The sequence below is a fragment of the Syngnathus scovelli genome, chromosome 5, assembly GCF_024217435.2.
Source record: "Syngnathus scovelli strain Florida chromosome 5, RoL_Ssco_1.2, whole genome shotgun sequence".
Lineage (NCBI taxonomy): Eukaryota > Metazoa > Chordata > Actinopteri > Syngnathiformes > Syngnathidae > Syngnathus > Syngnathus scovelli.
The window spans coordinates 13,692,599-13,712,350 of NC_090851.1; the positions used below are offsets into that span (position 1 = coordinate 13,692,599).

Below are 19,752 nucleotides of genomic sequence, written 5' to 3' on the forward strand. Positions count from 1 at the left end.
TCCTTTCCATATCGATCCGTAAATTTACTCGAAACATTAACGGAGCTGCCTATTTTGATATGAAATAGCCTCGTGCGTATAGCAGCTATCATTATAGCATTAGCCACCAGCAAACTCCCATGAGCCTCAGCTCGCAGACTCCCATGAGTTCAGCAAAGTGTCGTGGCTGCCCCCTGTAAACAATCACGTTTCTCAAACTCTCCCCCATAAAAGTGATCGGAATCGACTAAAGAATGATTTAACACATTGGTGTTGCTTATTTATGATTCCGTTGGATATTGATCCGTAAACGTACTCGAAAACATTAACAGAACAGCCTATTTTGAAATGAAATAGCCTCGCGGGTACAACAGCTATTCAGTGACTCCCCGTGACCACGGTTGCCGTAATGCTGGGAAGCGATGCGACCTTGTAATTTACTAGTCGTACTAAAACGTACTGAAACATTTTGGCAGAACGCTGTGTACCACCAGTATGGATCAACAAATTCATTAATTGATCCATATATAAGGCGCTCTGCATTATAAGGCTCACTGTGTTTTTTTGAGTAAATTTTAAGTTTTTAAGTGCGCCTAATAGTGCGGAAAATACGGTAATCCATCCATCCATCCATTTTCTATTCCGCTTGTCCCCACGGGGGTCGCGGGCATGCTGGAGCCTATCCCAGCAGTCATCGGGCAGTAGGCGGCGGACACCGTGAACCGATTGCCAGCCGATCGCAGGGCACACAGAGACAAACAACCATCCGCACTCGCACTCACACCTGGGGCAATTTGGAGTGCTCAATTGGCCTACCAAGCATGTTTTTGGGATGTGGGAGGAAACCGGAGTGCCTGGAGAAAACCCACGTGGGCACGGGGAGAACATGCAAACTCCACACAGCAACGGTCGGAGGTGGAATCGAACCCGCATCCTCCTAACTGTGAGGCGGACGTGTTAACCATTGCCGCCTATAAAGCATAAAGTGCTATATAATAATTATTAGTAATAAAGTCAAACAAAAATCACCTCACTGATGATCATCCGGGAAGCCATTATTAGGCGGGTCCTTGGGGAGAAATGACTGGTGATCATGATCCTCATGCCAGCATCAGAAAAAGTCAGTTGGTGTGGGTATGCAGACAGAAGCTCATCTACCATCAGTACAGATGGTTTATATTGGAGATTCGCTGGCGAGAGGTGAAACAAAACTATTTGTCATCTGAGTGTTCATCAGAAATTCAAGTACAGTCAAACGTGAATTTTTCAACATACAATGTGACATTTGATCAAATATTTGACTTAATATCCAAAGTAATTCTCAACATACAAAGTCATCATGGTTAGCTCGCGAGATGGCTGGAGGAGATGGAACGCCTTTTGCTTATAGGGATAAAGGACAAGGAGATTGCTGGCCAAACCATCACTGAAACAATCATATGTGAGATGGCCAACGCCATATATTGCGACGGTTATGTTAACGTTATTTAAGTTGAATAAAAAAAACAACTGAAAAATAGAAAATAATACATATAAAATATTATTATATATATTTATTAAGGAGTTATTGTTGTATTTTTGGCTGTGGAACCAATTAAACGAATTGCAGTGTATTCTTATGGGAATATTTGATCAAACATACGACTATTTCAACATACGAAGCAGGTCCCGAAATAAATTAAATTCATATGTGGAGGTTTGACTGTACAAATTATGAATTTCATTCTCAAGTATACCGGCAAAATAATCACGGAATTTTTTTGGTGGACCCGCACAAACTCGCAGTTCAGCACCGGTGGATTAATACTGTATTTTCAGTTTTTTTTTAAAACAAAAACAGTGTTTTTGATGAAACTATAATTTGCGCCAATTATATGCATATATTTGCTATTTGGAGGCCTTCCCATTCCTTATCCCGTGAGAATTGTGGGGGTCCACTATACATTCAAAACATAGTGGAGGCAATGAAAATGACTCATCTACCCATCAGGTATGACATTGAAGCAAGATCAATTAAAAAAAAAAAAAACAGGACTTTGAAAAGCCGTTGGCGAACTATGTGTACCATTTAAAACTGTCAGACACAAGGTGGAGGTGACTAAACTACAGAAAAGGCATTCCATCCTGTAAGGGAACGGACAGTACAGCCAAGTGCGTAGCGACAGACTTTATTGTGGAAGGGGATGATGGTAACAGCTGGCGCTGGAGCGATGATCGGGCTGGAGAGGACAAGCGATTCTGCGGGATTTCCAATAGTCAAGCGAGTCAGTATCTCAGGGACTGATGAGCCCGTGGCAGGTGACGGCGATTCCACTGACAGGGGGGTGTGGTCCTGTCGCAGGTGGCACCAGCACGTGACAGAACCCCCCCCCCCCCCCCCACAAGAGACGGCTCCCGACGTCCCCAGGAACCAAAAACAAAAAAAAAGGAAGGCAACCCCCTGGGCGACCAGGTGGGGGGGTCAGCACACCGCCGAAACGTCCGACACCTCGCCAGACGCAGGATCAACGGACGCGGGAGCAGAAGACCCCGGTGCCGGCGGACAAGACCTCCCCGAACCCTCACCCCTGGTCCCCTCGTCCCTCCTCGGGTTGGTCCGGATGGCAGCGATGGAACTCCGTGATGAGCGAACGGTCGAGTATCCAGCGGCTCGGATCCCAGGAGCGGTGCGCGTCGTCATAACCCTCCCAATCCACGAGGTATTGGAGGCCACGACCGCGCCGCCGCGATCGGAGCAGGGAGCGGACAGCGTAAGCCGGGCCCCCATCAACGAGCTGGGGCGGCGGCGGCGGAACGGGCGCCGGCGCCAACGCGCTCTCATGGATGGGCCGCACACGGGACACGTGGAACGTGGGGTGAACCTTCATGGAGTCTGGAAGGAGAAGACGGACTGCGGCCGGGTCAATCATCATCTGATGGCGCCGCGGATGGCTGCCACGGTGAGTCGCTCTCTGTTTCTTTGTCTTATTTTGTGTGTTTTCTGTGTCTTCTGCTGTCCATCCCGGATCACTTTTACTAGAGAAGCACTGTTAAACATCGGTCAGTCTTCTTCTGGTATTTTCTCTCCTGTTCTCTCTGATTCAGACTGTTTGTCGGAGATTTTAGCCGGAGCGGCGGTGCTATACAAGCTAGCGCGGGAGCCCTCGTAAATCTGAGGCAGAGAGGGTTCCGTTCTGCCCTACCGTCAATTCATCTGGCGAATGTCCGCTCCCTGGCGAACAAGATGGACGAACTGCTGCTCCTCACTTCAAGGAACACGGACTTCAGCAGATCCGCCGCGCTGTGTTTTGTTGAGACGTGGCTTAGCGAACGAACCCCCCACCACGCCATGGAGTTAGCTGGGTTTCGGCTAACGCGTGCAGATCGCAGCGCGGAGCTCTCCGGAAAATCAAAGGGAGGTGGTCTCTGTTTCTACATTAATGAACGTTGGTGTACCGATGTCATGGTGTTGAAAGAGTTTTGCAGCCCTCTCCTAGAAACACTTTTCATAAACTGCCGGCCGTTCTATTCACCACGGGAGTTCTCCTCGATCGTCATGGCGGCTGTTTACATCCCACCACACGCACGTGCGAGTGAAGCCACGCAGATGCTGGCTGACCAGGTGACAGACATGGAGAAACTTCTACCAAATTCACTAATCATTGTTCTGGGTGATCTTAACAGGGCGAACCTCGCACACGAACTCCCCAGATACAGACAGCACATAACGTGTCCCACCAGAGGGGCACAGACACTGGACCACTGCTACACCGTAATTAAGGATGCATATCACTCTGTGGCTCGTGCAGCTTTAGGACTCTCGGACCACTGTCTAGTTCATCTGATCCCTGCCTACAGACAGAAACTAAAAACTTCTAAGCCTGTGGTGAGGACTGTCAGGAAGTGGACAGTGGAGTCAAGGCAGGACCTCCAAGCCTGCTTTGACTGCACCGATTGGAGTGTTTTTGAAGCTGCAAATTCAGACTTGCATGAACTCACTGACACTGTCACATCATACATCAGTTTTTGTGAGGATCTGTGTGTGCAGACTAAGACCTTCTGCACGTACAACAACGACAAACCTTGGTTTACACCGAACCTTAGGAGGCTGCGCAAAGTCAAGGAGGAGGCCTACAGGAGCGGCGACCGGGACCTGTTCAAGCAGACCGGAAACACACTGAACCGAGAGGTCAGGAAAGCCAGGAGGTGTTACGGGGAGAGCCTGGAGAGACACCTCTCTGCCAATCCTGATCCCTCAACAGTGTGGAAAGGCCTGCAGAGCATCACGGGCTTCAAGAAACGAACCCCCCGTCCTGTGGAGAGCCCAAGGCTCGCTGACCAGCTAAACTGGTTCTACTGCAGGTTTGATCGGTCCTCCCACACAACGGGACCTCCTGCAGCACAATCCACACAATCCACATACTCACCTCCCCCCACAACTGCTCTGTCCACACCTCCATCACCGTGGTCACCGACTCTCTCTCTTGCAGAGGCCGCGCCCGCACTCCAGATTCGCGAGGAGGAAGTGCGCCAGATGTTCCGGAGACAAAAGATCAGGAAGGCACCGGGCCCAGACGGCGTGTCACCTTCTTGCTTGAAAGTCTGCGCTGAGCAGCTGGCGCCCACCTTTGCACCGATCTTCAACCGTTCCCTGGAGCTGTGTGAGGTGCCCTCGTGCTTCAAGAGCTCCACCATCGTTCCAGTGGCCAAGAAGCCCGCCATCACAGGTATGAATGACTATAGACCTGTTGCACTGACATCTGTGGTCATGAAATCTTTCGAGAGGTTAGTACTGAACCACCTGAAGGATGTCACGGGCCCCCTGCTGGACCCCCTCCAGTTTGCCTACCGGGCAAACAGGTCGGTGGATGATGCGGTCAACATGGGACTGCACTACATCCTGCAACACCTGGACACCCCAGGAAAGTACGCCAGGATCCTGTTTGTGGACTTCAGCTCGGCGTTCAACACCATCGCTCCTGACATCCTCCAACAGAAGCTCATCCAGCTTGCGGTGCCTGCCTCCACCTGTCAGTGGATCACCAGCTTCCTGACCAACAGGAGACAGCGTGTGAGGCTGGGGAGCATCACATCTGACACCCTGACCACCAACACTGGAGCCCCTCAGGGATGCGTCCTCTCCCCACTGCTCTTCTCCCTCTACACCAACGATTTCTCCGCAAGTGACTCTTCCGTGAAGCTCCTGAAGTATGCAGACGACACCACTCTCATCGGACTGATCCAGAACGGTGATGAGACTGCGTACAGACAGGAGGTGGAGCGGCTGGTCCACTGGTGCAGCCAAAACCACCTGGACCTGAACCCGCTCAAGACCGTGGAGATGACAGTGGACTTCAGGCGAGGCCCTTCACCACTTTCACCCCTCACTATCCGCAGTAATACTATTCTCTCATCAGACACCTTCAAGTTCCTGGGAACCACAATCTCTCGGGACCTGAAATGGACCGGCCACATAGACTCTGTCCGGAAAAAGGCCCAGCAGAGACAGCTCAAGAAGTTCAACCTGCCACGGGAGCTGCTGAAGACCTTCTACACTGCCATCATCCAGTCTGTCCTCTGCACCTCCATCACTGTCTGGTTTGGATCGGCCTCCAAACAAGACAAGCACAGACTTCAACGGACAATAAGGACTGCAGAAAAGATAATTGGAATCAACCTCCCATCTATCCAAGACTTGTACCTGTCCAGGACCAGGAAACGTGCAAGTAACATCTCAACAGACCCTTCGCACCCAGGTTGCAGCCTGTTTGAACTACTCCCCTCCGGACGCCGTTATAGAGCTCTGTACACTAAAACCAGCAGACACAGAGACAGCTTCTTCCCCCAGGCTGTCGCTCTGATGAACTCACACCACTCTTAGAATCTCAGAGTCATTACTGTGCAATAACATCCCGCTTGCCACACCTTTTTTGTCTACACTGTTTGTACTATGTGTCCTCTCTGCATCCATTGCAGCCTGGTCATCCTAGAAGAGGGACCCTCCCATCTGTGGTCTCTTCTCAAGGTTTCTCATTTCCCCTAGCTTGAGTTTTGAGTTTTTTCCTTGCCCTCTTGGGAGTTTAAGATCAGGGGGTGTTTGAGAATATCTTTCGCTCTTCACATGTCCTGAGTGTTGTTGTTAGTCACCTAAATGTTGAACAGAGGCTGTGATTTACCGAAGTCAAATTCCTTGTTTGGCACGCTCAAACATGGCGAATAAAAAACTCTTGAATCTTGAATCTTGAATAGGGAACGGTCCAACAAAGCGGGGCGCCAGTTTGCGGGATCCTGCTCGCAGCGGCAAATCCCGCGTCGAGAGCCACACACGCTGCCCCACTCTGTACTCCGGAGCCGGCGTCCGGTGCTTGTTCGCCTGGCGGGCGTAGCCTGAAACAGAGCGGAGAAGAGTGACCCGGCCCCTCGCCCAGGCACGATGACAACGGCGGACACAAGCCTGGGCCGACGGGCACGCCGCACCACGCTCCTGGTGGGCGAACAAGGGTGGCTGGTACCCGAAGACGCAGTGGAAAGGCGAAAGTCCCGTAGCCGAGCTGGGGGAGGGAATTGTGAGCATACTCTACCCAGGGAAGCTGTTGGACCCACCTGCGCTGGTCCCCGGCGGCCATGCATCGGAGAGACCTGCCTAGTTCCTGGTTCAGGCGCTCCGCTTGACCGTTGGACTGAGGGTGAAACACCGAGGAGAGGCTGGCCGTGGCGCCGAGGAGTCGGCAGAACTCCGTCCAGAAGGTGGAAGCGAATTGAGGACCTCGGTCTGACACGATGTCTTGTGGGAGACCGTGGTGACGAAACACCTCCCGCACCATGATGGACGCCGTCTGCTTCGCAGATGGGAGCTTAGGCAGAGGGATGAAATGCGTCATCTTGCTGAAACGGTCCACCACCGTGAGGACCACCGTGTTTCCCTCTGAGGGGGGGAGGCCCGTGACAAAATCGATTGACAGGTGAGACCAGGGACGTTGGAGAACCGGCAAGGGTTGAAGCAGCCCGGCCGGAGGACGAGTAGACGTCTTGTAGCGGTTACAAATTGAGCAGGCTCTGACGTAATCGCTGGTGTCCACTTGCCAGGTGGGCCACCAGAAACGCTGTGCCACCACGTACCTCGTGCGTGCAGCGCCGGGATGACAGGCCAGGCGTGAGTCGTGCGCCCATTGCAGCACGGACGACCGCAGGCCTTCAGGGACGAACAGGCGACCCTCCGGGCAGTTGCTGGGGCCGGGTTGATCGCGTGATGCGGCTTCCACTTGGCGTTCGATCTCCCATGTAAGAGCCGCCACCCGAATCGAGCTCGGGAGGATAGTGGGAGGCGGACCCTGTCCCTCCTCCCCACCAGGAAACAAACGCGACAGGGCGTCCGCCTTCGCGTTACGGGAACCCGGTCTGTAGGAAAGAGAGAACTCAAACCGGTCAAAGAACAGAGCCCACCGTGCTTGTCTCGCGTTCAGTCTCTTGGCCGATCGCAGATACTCCAAGTTGCGGTGGTCGGTCCAGACGTTGAACGGAGTGGTGGCGCCCTCCAGCCAATGCCGCTACTCCTCCAAGGCCAACTTGACGGCGAGGAGCTCCCGATTCCCGATGTCATAGTTTCGTTCCGAGGCTGACAGACGGCGAGAAAAGAAGGCTCACGGGTGGAGACGATCGTCTTGGCGGCTACGTTGAGACAACACTGCCCCGACACCCACGTTCGAGGCGTCCACCTCGAACACGAACTGTCTGTCGGGATCGGGAACCCTGAGGATGGGAGCGGATGTGAACCTCCTCTTAAGCTCCTGAAATGCCTGTTCTGCCTGTTCCGTCCATTTGTACGGGGAGGCGGGGCTGGTAAGGGCGGTGAGGGGCGCGGCCACCGTGCTGTATCCACGGATAAAACGGCGATAAAAGTTCGCGAACCCTAAGAACTGTTGCAGTCGCTTGCGTGTTTCGGGAACAGGCCATGACAAGCCCGCTTGCAATTTGGGGATGTCGGGACTGTACCTGGGCGGGGCTCTGCCGAGTGGGCTGGTGGCCGCCTTCAGGCACACCCGATGGCAGCGTTCGCTCCACTGCCGAACAACCCCCACCTCCCAGTCCAGCACCGGGTTGTGCTGCCGCAACCAAGGGTGCCCCAGTATGAGCTGCTGTACTGGGAGGGAAAGAAGAAAAAAATGGATGGTCTCGTGGTGATTGCCGGAGAGCAGTAACTTAAGTGGTTCCATCACGAAAGCCATCTCGCCGATCAGATGGCCATCAATGGCACGTGCGGGAATGGACGGGCTCAGAGGGAGGAAGCCGACACCCCACTGGCGTGCCAGGCTAATGTCCATGATGTTCCCCTCCGCGCCGGAATCCACCAAGGCCGCCACGTTCTGGTCGCCCGCCGCGAGCTGGACGCGTGCCTGTAGCGTGAGCGTGCTGGGGCTGGGAGAGTCGGTGCTGGTCGAGCTCACGCGGATCCCCCGACGCCGCGTGAGCTCCGGCCTTTTTACCGGGCACCCCGCTACCCGATGACCCCCCTCCCCACAGTAAAAACACAAGCCCAGTGAGGGGCGTCAACGGTGCTCCTCCGAGGGAACCCGAGCCCCTCCCAGATCCATGGGCTCGGCGGGTGGTGTGGTTGGCGGGTCCCCAGCAGACGGAGGAATGTGACCACACGGATTTCGCGGGGACCTCCTCTCCCGATCGCGCCGCCGCGTCCGGATCCGCCGGTCTACTCGGGCCGCCAAGTCCATCGCGCCCTTCAGGGTTCGCAGGCGATCGTAAGAAACCAGTCCATCTTTCATGTACTCAGCGAGGCCGTTTAGGAAGGTGCTAACGAGTGCCGGCGTGTTCCATCCGCTGCTGCCGGCCAACGTCTGGAACTTAAGGGCGTACTCCGCGACCGATCGGCTACCTTGACGCAGCGTCGCCAGTTCCTCGGCGGCGTCCTCGGCAGCGGATCCCAGGTCGAACAGGCAGAGCAATTCCTCCGCGAAGGCGTCGAAGGAATCGCAAGCTGGGGCCATCCTTTCATATTCGGCCAGACCCCACAGCCGCGCCTCGCCCGTGAGGTGGGTTAGGACGAGCCCGACCTTGGCTGATTCCGACGAAAACGTGATTGGCTGGAGGCTGAACATTATGCGGCAGTTGGTCACGAATGCCCTCACGTGCTTGGGATTGCCGTTAAACTTCTCCATGTTGCCAAGGCGAGGCTCCGGGACGTCCACGAGCGTCCTGGCCTCGGCAGACAGGCGGTGCGGGGGTGCCGTGACAGCCGGGGACGCAGCCACCGACAGTCTCTGGAGGGCTTGGGCCATCTCCTGCTGCTGTAGCTGTTGTTGCTGACCAACCTTGATCAGGTACCGGATGTCGGCAGACAGGCTGCTGACGGCGGTCTCGGCTCGCTCCAGTCGGCTCAATGCAGTCTCGTCGTTCGCTGGCTGCATAGCGTTGGTCAGTCTGTACTGTAAGGGAACGGACAGTACAGCCAAGTGCGTAGCGACAGACTTTATTGTGGAAGGGGATGATGGTAACAGCTGGCGCTGGAGCGACGATCGGGCTGGAGAGGACAAGCGATTCTGCGGGATTTCCAATAGTCAAGCGAGTCAGTATCTCAGGGACTGATGAGCGAAGCAGCATCAAGGGACAGACTGACACTCAGGTCTGCGCTGGCGGCGCTGATATAGCGCTGTCCATGAGCCCGTGGCAGGTGACGGCGATTCCACTGACAGGGGGATGTGGTCCTGTCGCAGGTGGCACCAGCACGTGACACCATCCCAGGACGGAATGGTTCCTTTGTCCTGCCCATGTTGCAGGCAAAGGATGAGGGACACCAAAGTTCAAAAAGAGGATGGACTGAGGAATGATAGAAGTGGGTTTTCGTCCATCCATGTAATCCCTATCTGGGTCAAGTGCAGACTAAACTCTCAGTCCATCCGGCGGACAGTTTCAACACACAAACATATTTGCCCCAAAGACAAGGGTTGCCGTTCCTGCTTTGTCGCGCTTGTGTAATCGGTACATTCAGACTGAATGTGAATGTAAATGAAGAAAAAATGCAGGAGGTGTCAAAAGAAGATTAAAGTGAAAAGTGATTTTTCAGAAACACTATTTATGAGACATAACATTGACAGAAAGATAATACAATTGACTCTTTTCAAAGTTACTGTCAACCAAATGTTTTATTACCATATGGCAGTCTTTTTGTGTCACTGCAGTGTTAAGGTGTCAAAATGAATCGATTATTCAACCACAAATTGATCATTAATTGTCTCATATTTTAACAGTCAAGTAATCGTTAAGAGCTATTTTTAACTGAAGATTGTTCAAACCTTCTGATTTAGGCTCTAAAAGGCAAATTCAAAGTCAAATGATGTTTTAATACATATATTTGAACACAAATAAAATTGTCTCCAATTAATTGATTAATTGATGAAATAATCTGTAAAATACTTGATTCTAAAAATATTCTCTAACCCTGCTGCAGTGTCTTACGAGCGCATTATCAATAAAGTTTTTACGACACATAAAAAGAAAAGAAACCTAATGTGAATATTAACCCAGAAGTGGGTGTCTGTAAATTAAATGGACGTGAATAGTAAATTAGCCAGCTAATGAGGTTTAAATGTTCATTATTGTGTATTATGAAATCTCTGTCGTTAACCTATCATTCACGCCACAACACATGGCAAAAAAATGAAAGCCATAGCGCGCGTGTGTGTGTGTGTGCGCGTGTGTGTGTGTGTGTGTGCGTGCGTGTGTGTGTGTGTGTGAGTGTGTGTGCGTGTGCGTGTGCGTGTGCGTGTGTGGGTGTGTGCGTGTACGGGTGTGTGGGTGTGTGCGTGTACGTGTGTGTGCGTGTGCCCACATGAGCATTGAAGTCATCCAGCAGAACGATTGAGCCCCCGAGAGGAGCGCTCTTCCAGCACACCCTCCAAGAACTCCAAAAACTTGCCGGGTATACACTGAACTGCTGTTTGGTGCAAAGGCACAAACAACTGTGCACCACTTCCAGGCCTGGCTACAGAGGGGTGCCCCAGTGACCCACGTCCAGACAAGGGAAACTTGAGCCATTAATTGTGGGGAAACTTGAGCCATTAATTGTAATCATCATCATCAGGGGTCTTTTGAGTCGTGCTTTGTCTGGTCCCTCACCTAGGACTCGTTTGCCATGGGTTGCCCTGCCAGGGGCATAAAACCCCAGACAATTTAGCTCCGAGGATCACTGGGACATGCAAACCCCTCCACCATGGTAAGGTGACGACTCACGGAGAGCTGTACCACTTCCAAAAATGTATTTTCTTCCTTTGAACATTTGAGGGTAATGTTGACATCAAACATAGCATAGTATAAATAATTATATAGAATAAATAATGTGGAAATTACATTTGCACATGACACCAGGAACAGATTTGGCAAACCCAGTAAAAATGACAACATGGCATATGTTGCAGTTTGGAGGTGGTGAACTGAAGCCTGAGTGAAAAATATACAAATTCGTTACCTTTGTTGAGCAAGGCTGCAGTCGCATCATAAGTAACATCTTCCAGATCACTGCTTCCTGTTAACTCACTGACCAGATTTACTGAGCTCTTGTTTGTACGGTTGAGGCATTTCTGGACCCTGCTGTTAAACCTGATAGTGACAAATGGATTAAAATAAATAAATAAATAAATAAATAAATAAATGAAATAAAAAAAAACACTTGTGTAATAGATAGCCAACAGCCATATATTCATCATAGGCAATAGTAAACAGCCAATGAGACTTAACATAGCTTTTTCTTTCTCCCCAAAGCAACACAGACACCATGAACTCTGCTGTCTCCCAATGTGCACATCATCCTAAAACATTTATGAAAAGATGACATAAAAATAACTTGGCATTAGGATTAGCTGGATCTGATGATGACAATTGATTCTATACATGGTAAGATGGGGGAAAGCTGGTGTCAATTAATCTTTCACGTAACTGCAAAGCGCTATATTGAAATATATACCTTCATGTCAGTGGAAGTAATATGAGACATAAAGCCGTTCTATAATTTGCTGATTAGATATCTGTGATGGTCTAGTTTGGGCAAGTCGTAAAAAACGTGCTGAATAACATACTATATTACTATATTGTATTATACAATACAAACATTTTCCAAGCCGGAAAAAACTAAGCTGTATTCGTTCAGCAATGCTGGAGATTAGTGCAAAGGGCCCACTGTTTATTTGTGACATTGAAGTCATCCGAAGATGACTCACTTCATGATGAGGATGTAGATAGCATACATCAGAACCAGGACAAGAGACTCCCACCTTGACACAAGCATATACGACAACCAGTCAAGTTTTCATCACAGATGAGTAATTTGCTGAATAATAAACAGACAAAAATGTGTATTCTTTTTCTCACCAGCACACCTTTTCATCATGGATGAACTAGAGAAGCACACAGAAAATGGGACATTTTATTCCATTACAATTGACAACACTATGCAAAGTCTGATCCTTTAGGTATTGTTAGAAATGCCTTATTTTCTCAAGCCAACATTGTCGTGAACAAAATCAATAATACATCAGTGGAGTTCAATGAGTGAAATTTAAAGACAAACCTAAGGTGAACATAATTTGACCTTCTCGCAACATTTTGAAATACGTATCTACCTGTTCAACATTTTCTTAGACATTACAGTTGCCATTTACGTTCCAGAATTTACTCGCAAAAGGCAGGACCCGTGCAGTGGAAGTTGACTATTTTTCCTTTTTTAGGAAAGATGATTTACACTTATATTATTCCATTACAAACAAGGTTCCTACTCTTTAAAAAAAAAACTCTTAATGAATTTACTTTCTAAAATACAAACTGAAGAATACCTGAAGATGCCAATTATAGGCTGCATTCAGAAATTCATGTGAGTGAAACGCACTGCCGCACTCTGACTCTTACAGCACAAGAGGAAGACGGATTATCCACTTAATAACTAAGTTAACATTTTTATTTATAAAATATTTATATTAATTATATATTTATATTATTAATTACGTTTTATTCATCAAACGTTCAACCTTAACTATAATCTTGTGTTGCATTGTTACTAAAGGTACAATCTTGGTAGTGAAAACTGAAATCAAGTTGCCATGACTTTGATCTCTTTTTCTTCTTCTAAAGTAGTCAAAGATGAAGCAAATTCTGTCAGAAGTATGTTAGTAGAGAACCGTAGTCATGGCAACTGGGTTTCTGTTTCCCCAAGATTTTAAAAGGTGCATTCATCCACCAGGATTGAACCTTTGCCTAAACTATGACTCAGGGATGTAGTTATTGTAAACCATTTTGTGGGCGACGAGTGTTTTTGTACATAAAAATTTAAAAAAGTAAACAAACAAACAAATAAATAAATAAATAAATAAACAACATTTTGTGCCTTGTCTGATATACGTACTAGTAGGTACTTACTTTTTGCACAACATATCTGAACAGCAAAATTTAGAAGACCACATTTCAACAATTTTCAATGCATGTAATTTGAAGCATGAGAGTCCCAAAATGAGTGTCTTACCGCAATAAGGGCTGTTATAGAAAAGGTATAGTAAATAGAATCTCGAAGGAGAGCCCAGTGAGAGAGCTTCACGGCCTGTAGGGAGAGAGAAATACATTTGTATAGTCAGTACAGTTTTGTATTTATTTTTTCTTTTTATTTTTTAACCACATATACATGACTAGAAAACAGATAACGGATAAACGGTGCTAAATTTTTAATAAGATTCAAAAGAGGAGTCAGTGTTAGTACTGTTTTAACCTTTTGTGTTCTGAGCAACCGTCATGTTGCGATTGGTCAAAAGTCACATCTTGAATGTGCCACTCCTACCTCTGTATGCCACCTATGGTGTGAGTGCTGCTAAGAGCCAGAGTCAAAGAATTGCATACTTTGTGCTTTGCAAGTCTTTCATCTTATTCCTTTAAAAGTCTCAGCCCCGCAGAAACTCCTTCCATATTAAATCTGTGATGCTGCACAGTTGATTATAATATACCGTTAATCAGTATGGAAACTTGGGTGGGATTAAATGGACCAGTCCTAAAATGATTAAGGTCCTACTTGGGGTAAAGCCATTTATTTAGTGACCATTGAAATTTTTATATCTGATCAAATGGCCATGAGATGTCCTTCAAGGGTCAGTCTTTGGACATCTTTTCTTCTGTCAGTATATATCTTTTGGTCAAATGCTTCAATGGTTCATGTTGGTTATCATGGCTAGAGCATATTACCGTAATTTCCGGACTATAAGCCGCACCGGACTATAAACCGCACCAGCGAAAATTCAGGGATATTTTTGTTTTTTTCTCGGTGGCGCACTGGGTAGCACGTCCGCCTCACAGTTAGGAGGGTGCGGGTTCGATTCCACCTCCGGCCCTCCCTGTGTGGAGTTTGCATGTTCTCCCCGGGCCCGCGTGGGTTTTCTCCGGGCACTCCGGTTTCCTCCCACATTCCAAAAACATGCTTGGTAGGCCGATTGAAGACTCCAAATTGTCCCTAGGTGTGAGTGTGAGTGCGATTGGTTGTCTGTCTCTGTGTGCCCTGCGATTGGCTGGCAACCAGTTCAGGGTGTCCCCCGCCTACTGCCCGATGACGGCTGGGATAGGCTCCAGCACGCCCGCGACCCCCGTGGGGACTAAGCGGTTCAGAAAATGGATGGATGGATGGATTTTTGTTTTTTTCTTACATAAGCCGCACCGGACTATAAGCCGCACGTGCACATGAGTTTTTTACAAAGAAACACAGTACACAGAAAGCCGTAAAAATCCATAAATACGCCGCGCCGCCATTTAAGCCTCAGGGTTCAACGTAACATTCTGAATAAAATGCATTAAAAGTTCACATTCATTACAACTTGTTTTTGGTGAGCAAAATGTCAGAAGAATTGAATTTAAATGCTGATTGATGAGGTTTTAATACAATGCAGATGGTCCAAACAGCACCACTGCTTTGTGTAATCTCTGAGTCACATAGCAGAGTAAGAGACAGGGTTTAGAGCCCTTTGACGCAGGTCACCTAGCGTGCATTCCTACTAAAACTCATAATAGCCACAAGCAACACAGCCAGAATAAGCAGCAGCCATAGTAGTGTTTCAAAATAGTATTTTTGTTGTTGTTTTTTTCTTCAAGATACCGCACGACAGTGGTCCACAGCCTTTTTACGAGTGTATAAAAGTGATCAAATCATCACAAAAATCACAAAAAAAATCTTATATAAGCCGCACCTGACTATAAGCCGCAGGGTTCAAAATTTTGGAAAAAAGTCGCAGCTTATAGTCCCGAAATTACGGTAACAACTTGACGAACCAAAATTTAAGATACTAGGTAATTGTTTGCGCAATTAGGAAAAGAGGATTGCTGTTAGAAAAAACATTTACTGTCTTTAGAAAACAATGAGCAAGTTAAAAAAATTGGCGTGCTGAGATCTAACTTTGAGCAATTTTATCAAATCAATCACTAAAATATCCTTTGAAAAGCATCTCCAAACAGAAGGGTTGCATGCTCTAAGGATTAGAGTCTAAGCAGAACAGGAGAAACTTGTTCATGCTTTTGTCTCCAGTTGTAACGGTCTTCTGAATGCATTCCATCAAAAGGACATCAGAGAGCTGCTGCTCATTCAGACTGCTGAAATAAAAAATCTCTGTCTCCTTTTGAAATGAAGGCTTCCAGTGCCGTCAGCTGATGGGGTTTTAACAATTGTGTTTCTGGTTGTTTAAAACTGATTGAACACCGAATGATGTTAACAAACTATCATCTATCCCGCATACCATTTTGAATGAGGATGGACTTCAAAGTAAGTAAACGACTTCAAATGGACGGTTCGTTTTGAATTGAGGCCGAGCTGTGACTTGTGGAAGCTAGAAAAGGCCCTTGTTCATGAGCCTTTATTAATTATTTCCGAATAAATAATAAGAGTCATACTATCTTAAACATTCAATGACTTGACAGATGCAATTCCGCTTAAAATGTGCTTATTTGAAGTGAATTAATAGTTTGAAATGGGAAGTGCACTCCCCTCCCAACATACTTTCGATTAAGGTCTCTGTTTAAGTCAATCTCACAGTACAGTTTTGTTGCAATTTTAGAAACCTACCTATACTAAATATTTTTTAAAGCGCTGTCAATGTGTTTAAATGTTGTCAGTGTATGTTCCTTTAGCAATTTTGTTAAGCTACTTTTGTTCTCTTTGCTCTGTTTCTAAATGTCGTTAGCTGTTTTGTTTGGAAAGTGTTGTGTCTTGGCTCATGCTAAGCACTGAGTTGTCTTGTGTATGAAGCGTTCCAAATAAATAAGACTGCCTTCTTGCCTTGTCTATTATTATTATGTTAATAAAGATGAAGGCTATTATTATCATCATTGCGAGAAAAGTCAAAGAACACTGTGCTATTACGTGCATGTAACAGACCAGATGCTGAATTTACTGCACATCACTCCAAGCCGTTATATCAGATGTTTTGCTCCCTACTTCCTTATCTCATGATGATTACATAATATACAATCTGGGATTGCATAACTGTCTAGTGTTTGTATTTTCTGGACCAAAGAGCTTATCCTTGTACTCTGTTCATTTTAAAGCAAGGGCTCAGCCTTGCACTTCAGATGGTGTCAGTAAGGGGGTGCTCTCAATTATATGTGTGTCTTGATGCATTTACTCTCGTATAAATCATACAGTAATACCTCTACTTACGAACTTAATTGGTTCCACAATCGGGTTTGTAAGTAGAAGCAATGTTTTCCATAGGAATCAATGTAAAAGCAAATAATGCGTGCCGGACTATCCCAAAAGTCACACTTTTTTTACTATTGCTCTGTGTAAAACACACAGAACATCAATTTTATTTTTGTTTTTTCAAACCCTTATAACAAAAAATGAATGTCACTTTATTCTTGACCACGTAACTTTGCATGGGTAGGGGGAACCTGTTCTAATTTTCTACACTTGCTAAAGAAATACCTCCGAGAAGACACAAAAAGTCAGACTAATGAATTATTGTATGCAACGTGCTCCTAATTCAAAGCCACCCACCCGGTCAGTTATAGTTTTGACTAACAAATCAGCACCATTATTAGTTCATACCTGTCCTGCAAAGAAGCCACAGACGCCAATGATGCAGAGTATATTAAAGACTGCTGAGCCAACAATTGTGCCCACACCCACGTCACCTTTGGTAACAAACACTCCTGAAGTGAGAAAGTGAGCCAAGTTAGACTTACACAAAACACACACACACGCGTGCACGCACAAACATGCACGCATACACATGCTCATACATACAGTTGATACCCAGACAGATACAATACATACAGACCTCAATTACATGCATGCCTGCATACATACATTCATACATACATGCATGCGTGCATTTTACATATTTACATACGTATGTATGCACATACATATGTACGTACTATGTACGCACATGTACGCATACATATATAGTACATACATAAATACATACATACGTACGTACGTACATACATGCATACATCCATACATGCATGCATGCATACATACATACATGCATACATAAGTACGTACGTACGTACGTACGTACGTACGTACGTACATACATACATACATACATACATACATACATACATACATACATACATACATACAGTGGGGAGACACGCGTATACAGTGATCTTCGTTTATTGCTGAGAATTGGTTCCAAGACGATAGGTGAAAATCAGTGATGTGGAGTCAATATTTTTACGATTTCGCACAAGACTTTTATAATTGTATTTTTAAACACTTTATTGTAGTTTTAAACACTTTATTGTAGTTTTAAACATTTTTTTAAACATTTTAAAGTTAAACTGACTTTTACAAACATTCTTTAGGTCTTCACTAAAACTCACAAATTCACAAAAAAACTACTGTAAATGTATCACGGTTCCGCTCTGCCCTCGCCGTGCTGGCCGGCCGACGCGCCCCCACGGACCAGCACAAGGGGATATCCAAAGCCTGTTTTTATGATTTGCTCTGGACTCTGTTTGGCTCGACCTTCTGCCTGTCCCCGACCAGGAGCTTGCTATGCCCATCTACTTGGATGACGCACGACGCGCACTCGCTGACCGGCTCGCCAGCTTGCATCGTCCGGCTCATCAGCTTGCCTCGTTGTCCTGCTCTGCCGCCATTCCAGCCCTCTTTGTCTCCTTTTCCCTCTTCCCAAATGAAGAGGGAAAAATTTGTTTGTCCTGCCTTGTTAGTGACAAAACAACACGCAAATCAGAGATGCTTCTGATTCTGCTGCCGCAAACAAAGTGGAAGAATGGATACGTTGTGGGACTGGAGCTAGAACTGCTCTTACAGATCTAAGCCAATCAGATCAACATGTTCCTATTGGTCCTGTCTCCTTTACCGGCCAATAGTGTGTTCTACAGTCATATGGGCAGACAAAGCCCGCGAAAAAGTGACGCCACAAAAAGCCGCAATAAGTTACGATGCACTAAAATATCCACAATATTTAATGTTCTTAAAAAAACGCGATGCACTGAGGCCGCGAAAGGGGAACCGCCAAATAGCGAGGGATCACTATAACTACATAATTACATTGTATACAATTATTTAGTGTACATGCTACAGTCATACATGTCATGTTCCAGCTGATTCTATGTCTTCATACCAATAATGGAGGTGAAGAGCTCAGGAGCTGAGCTGCCTGCGGCCATGAAGGTTGCACCTGCCACATCCTCACTGAGATCAAGATGCTGCAAAACCCGGGGATAAAGAAGAGTGGTTATGAATTGGAGGTATTTGCTGTTACTAGGCACTAGTAACTAGTAAAAGCACTTCTGCTTTTTATTACATTATTGAAGAGAAAGACAGATGAGTGCTGGTCTCAATGACGTTTGGAAGTCGAGACCAAAACAAGATAATCAAGATCATCACCTTCATCATAGACTAGTCTCAGGATACTAACACGACCAAATTCAAAGTCAGCAGGGATAGGCTACAGTTCACTTGTGATCCTAATGAGCAGTAGCTGTATAGAATATGGATGACTGGGCGGGCGCACACCTTTGTACAAAATGTACTTCTGCTGAGTGTTTTGTATGTGTCTTTGTATGTGTACCACCCCCTCAACCGTTTTTCACCAACCTGAACTTTTTTTGATGCAACGGTTCCCACCTACTAAAATTTGGTGGGAATCCCAATGATGAAAGATTGAGATAAGTCATAATCAACACAACAGACAGATTTGTTTATCCACAGAGGTATACCTCACATATCTTCTCCAGGGAGGGGACAAAGTAGTCATCACAGACCATGGCTAGGGCACAGAACATGTAAATAGTCTGGGAAGACAAAGTGGTCAAATTAATTATCAGTAAACATAACTATTTTGCCAAACGGGATTTTAGTGTTAAGCATTCCAAGTCCAAAGGCTTTGGCGTGAACATATTTTTATTCATTCATTGATATTTTGCTTCAGCCCTGTGACTTCCTCCATACGTTGTTTTCTCCATTGAATAACAATAACGAATGCAGTCTTGCTCCTACAGCTACATGAATTTCATAACCACCATGAAAAATAAATCAGGGAATGAGGTAATTGATGCTGGTAAAGACAGGGAGCTCATGCACACGTAACATAGTGCATAAAGGGATCATTAACTTAACATGATCATGAATAATCTAACTGAATAATTACGTTTCAAAAAGCAGGGTAAGATTATGGCCATTTGTAAATTATATGGACGAAAAATAAATACCTTATTAATTAGAAAGATAAAAGTTGATCTAAATAAAGAAATTTGATTTAATTCATGATTAGCGCTGGCATTAATGGAAAA

The 19,752-nt window shown here is 46.6% G+C and overlaps 1 protein-coding gene across 3 annotated transcripts in view; it reads right to left on the minus strand.

Moving 5' to 3' along the window:
* LOC125969174 (sodium/potassium/calcium exchanger 3) overlaps window positions 1-19,752 on the minus strand; it is a 51,607-nt gene that overhangs the window by 4,678 nt on the left and 27,177 nt on the right. For 2 of the 3 annotated variants that reach the window (XR_007481497.2, XM_049720978.2), the window contains exons 4-11: window positions 19,180-19,254; window positions 18,582-18,666; window positions 17,030-17,133; window positions 13,478-13,552; window positions 12,334-12,359; window positions 12,183-12,236; window positions 11,435-11,565; window positions 1,009-1,169 (exon numbers count right to left, since the gene is read on the minus strand). Coding sequence is in view for 2 of the 3 variants with exons in the window: in XM_049720978.2 (XP_049576935.1) it covers window positions 1,009-1,169; window positions 11,435-11,565; window positions 12,183-12,236; window positions 12,334-12,359; window positions 13,478-13,552; window positions 17,030-17,133; window positions 18,582-18,666; window positions 19,180-19,254 (711 nt within the window). In the remaining variant the exon portion in view is untranslated. The remainder of the gene's footprint in view (window positions 1-1,008; window positions 1,170-11,434; window positions 11,566-12,182; window positions 12,237-12,333; window positions 12,360-13,477; window positions 13,553-17,029; window positions 17,134-18,581; window positions 18,667-19,179; window positions 19,255-19,752) is intronic. The other variant, XM_049720979.2, reaches the window with a different exon arrangement.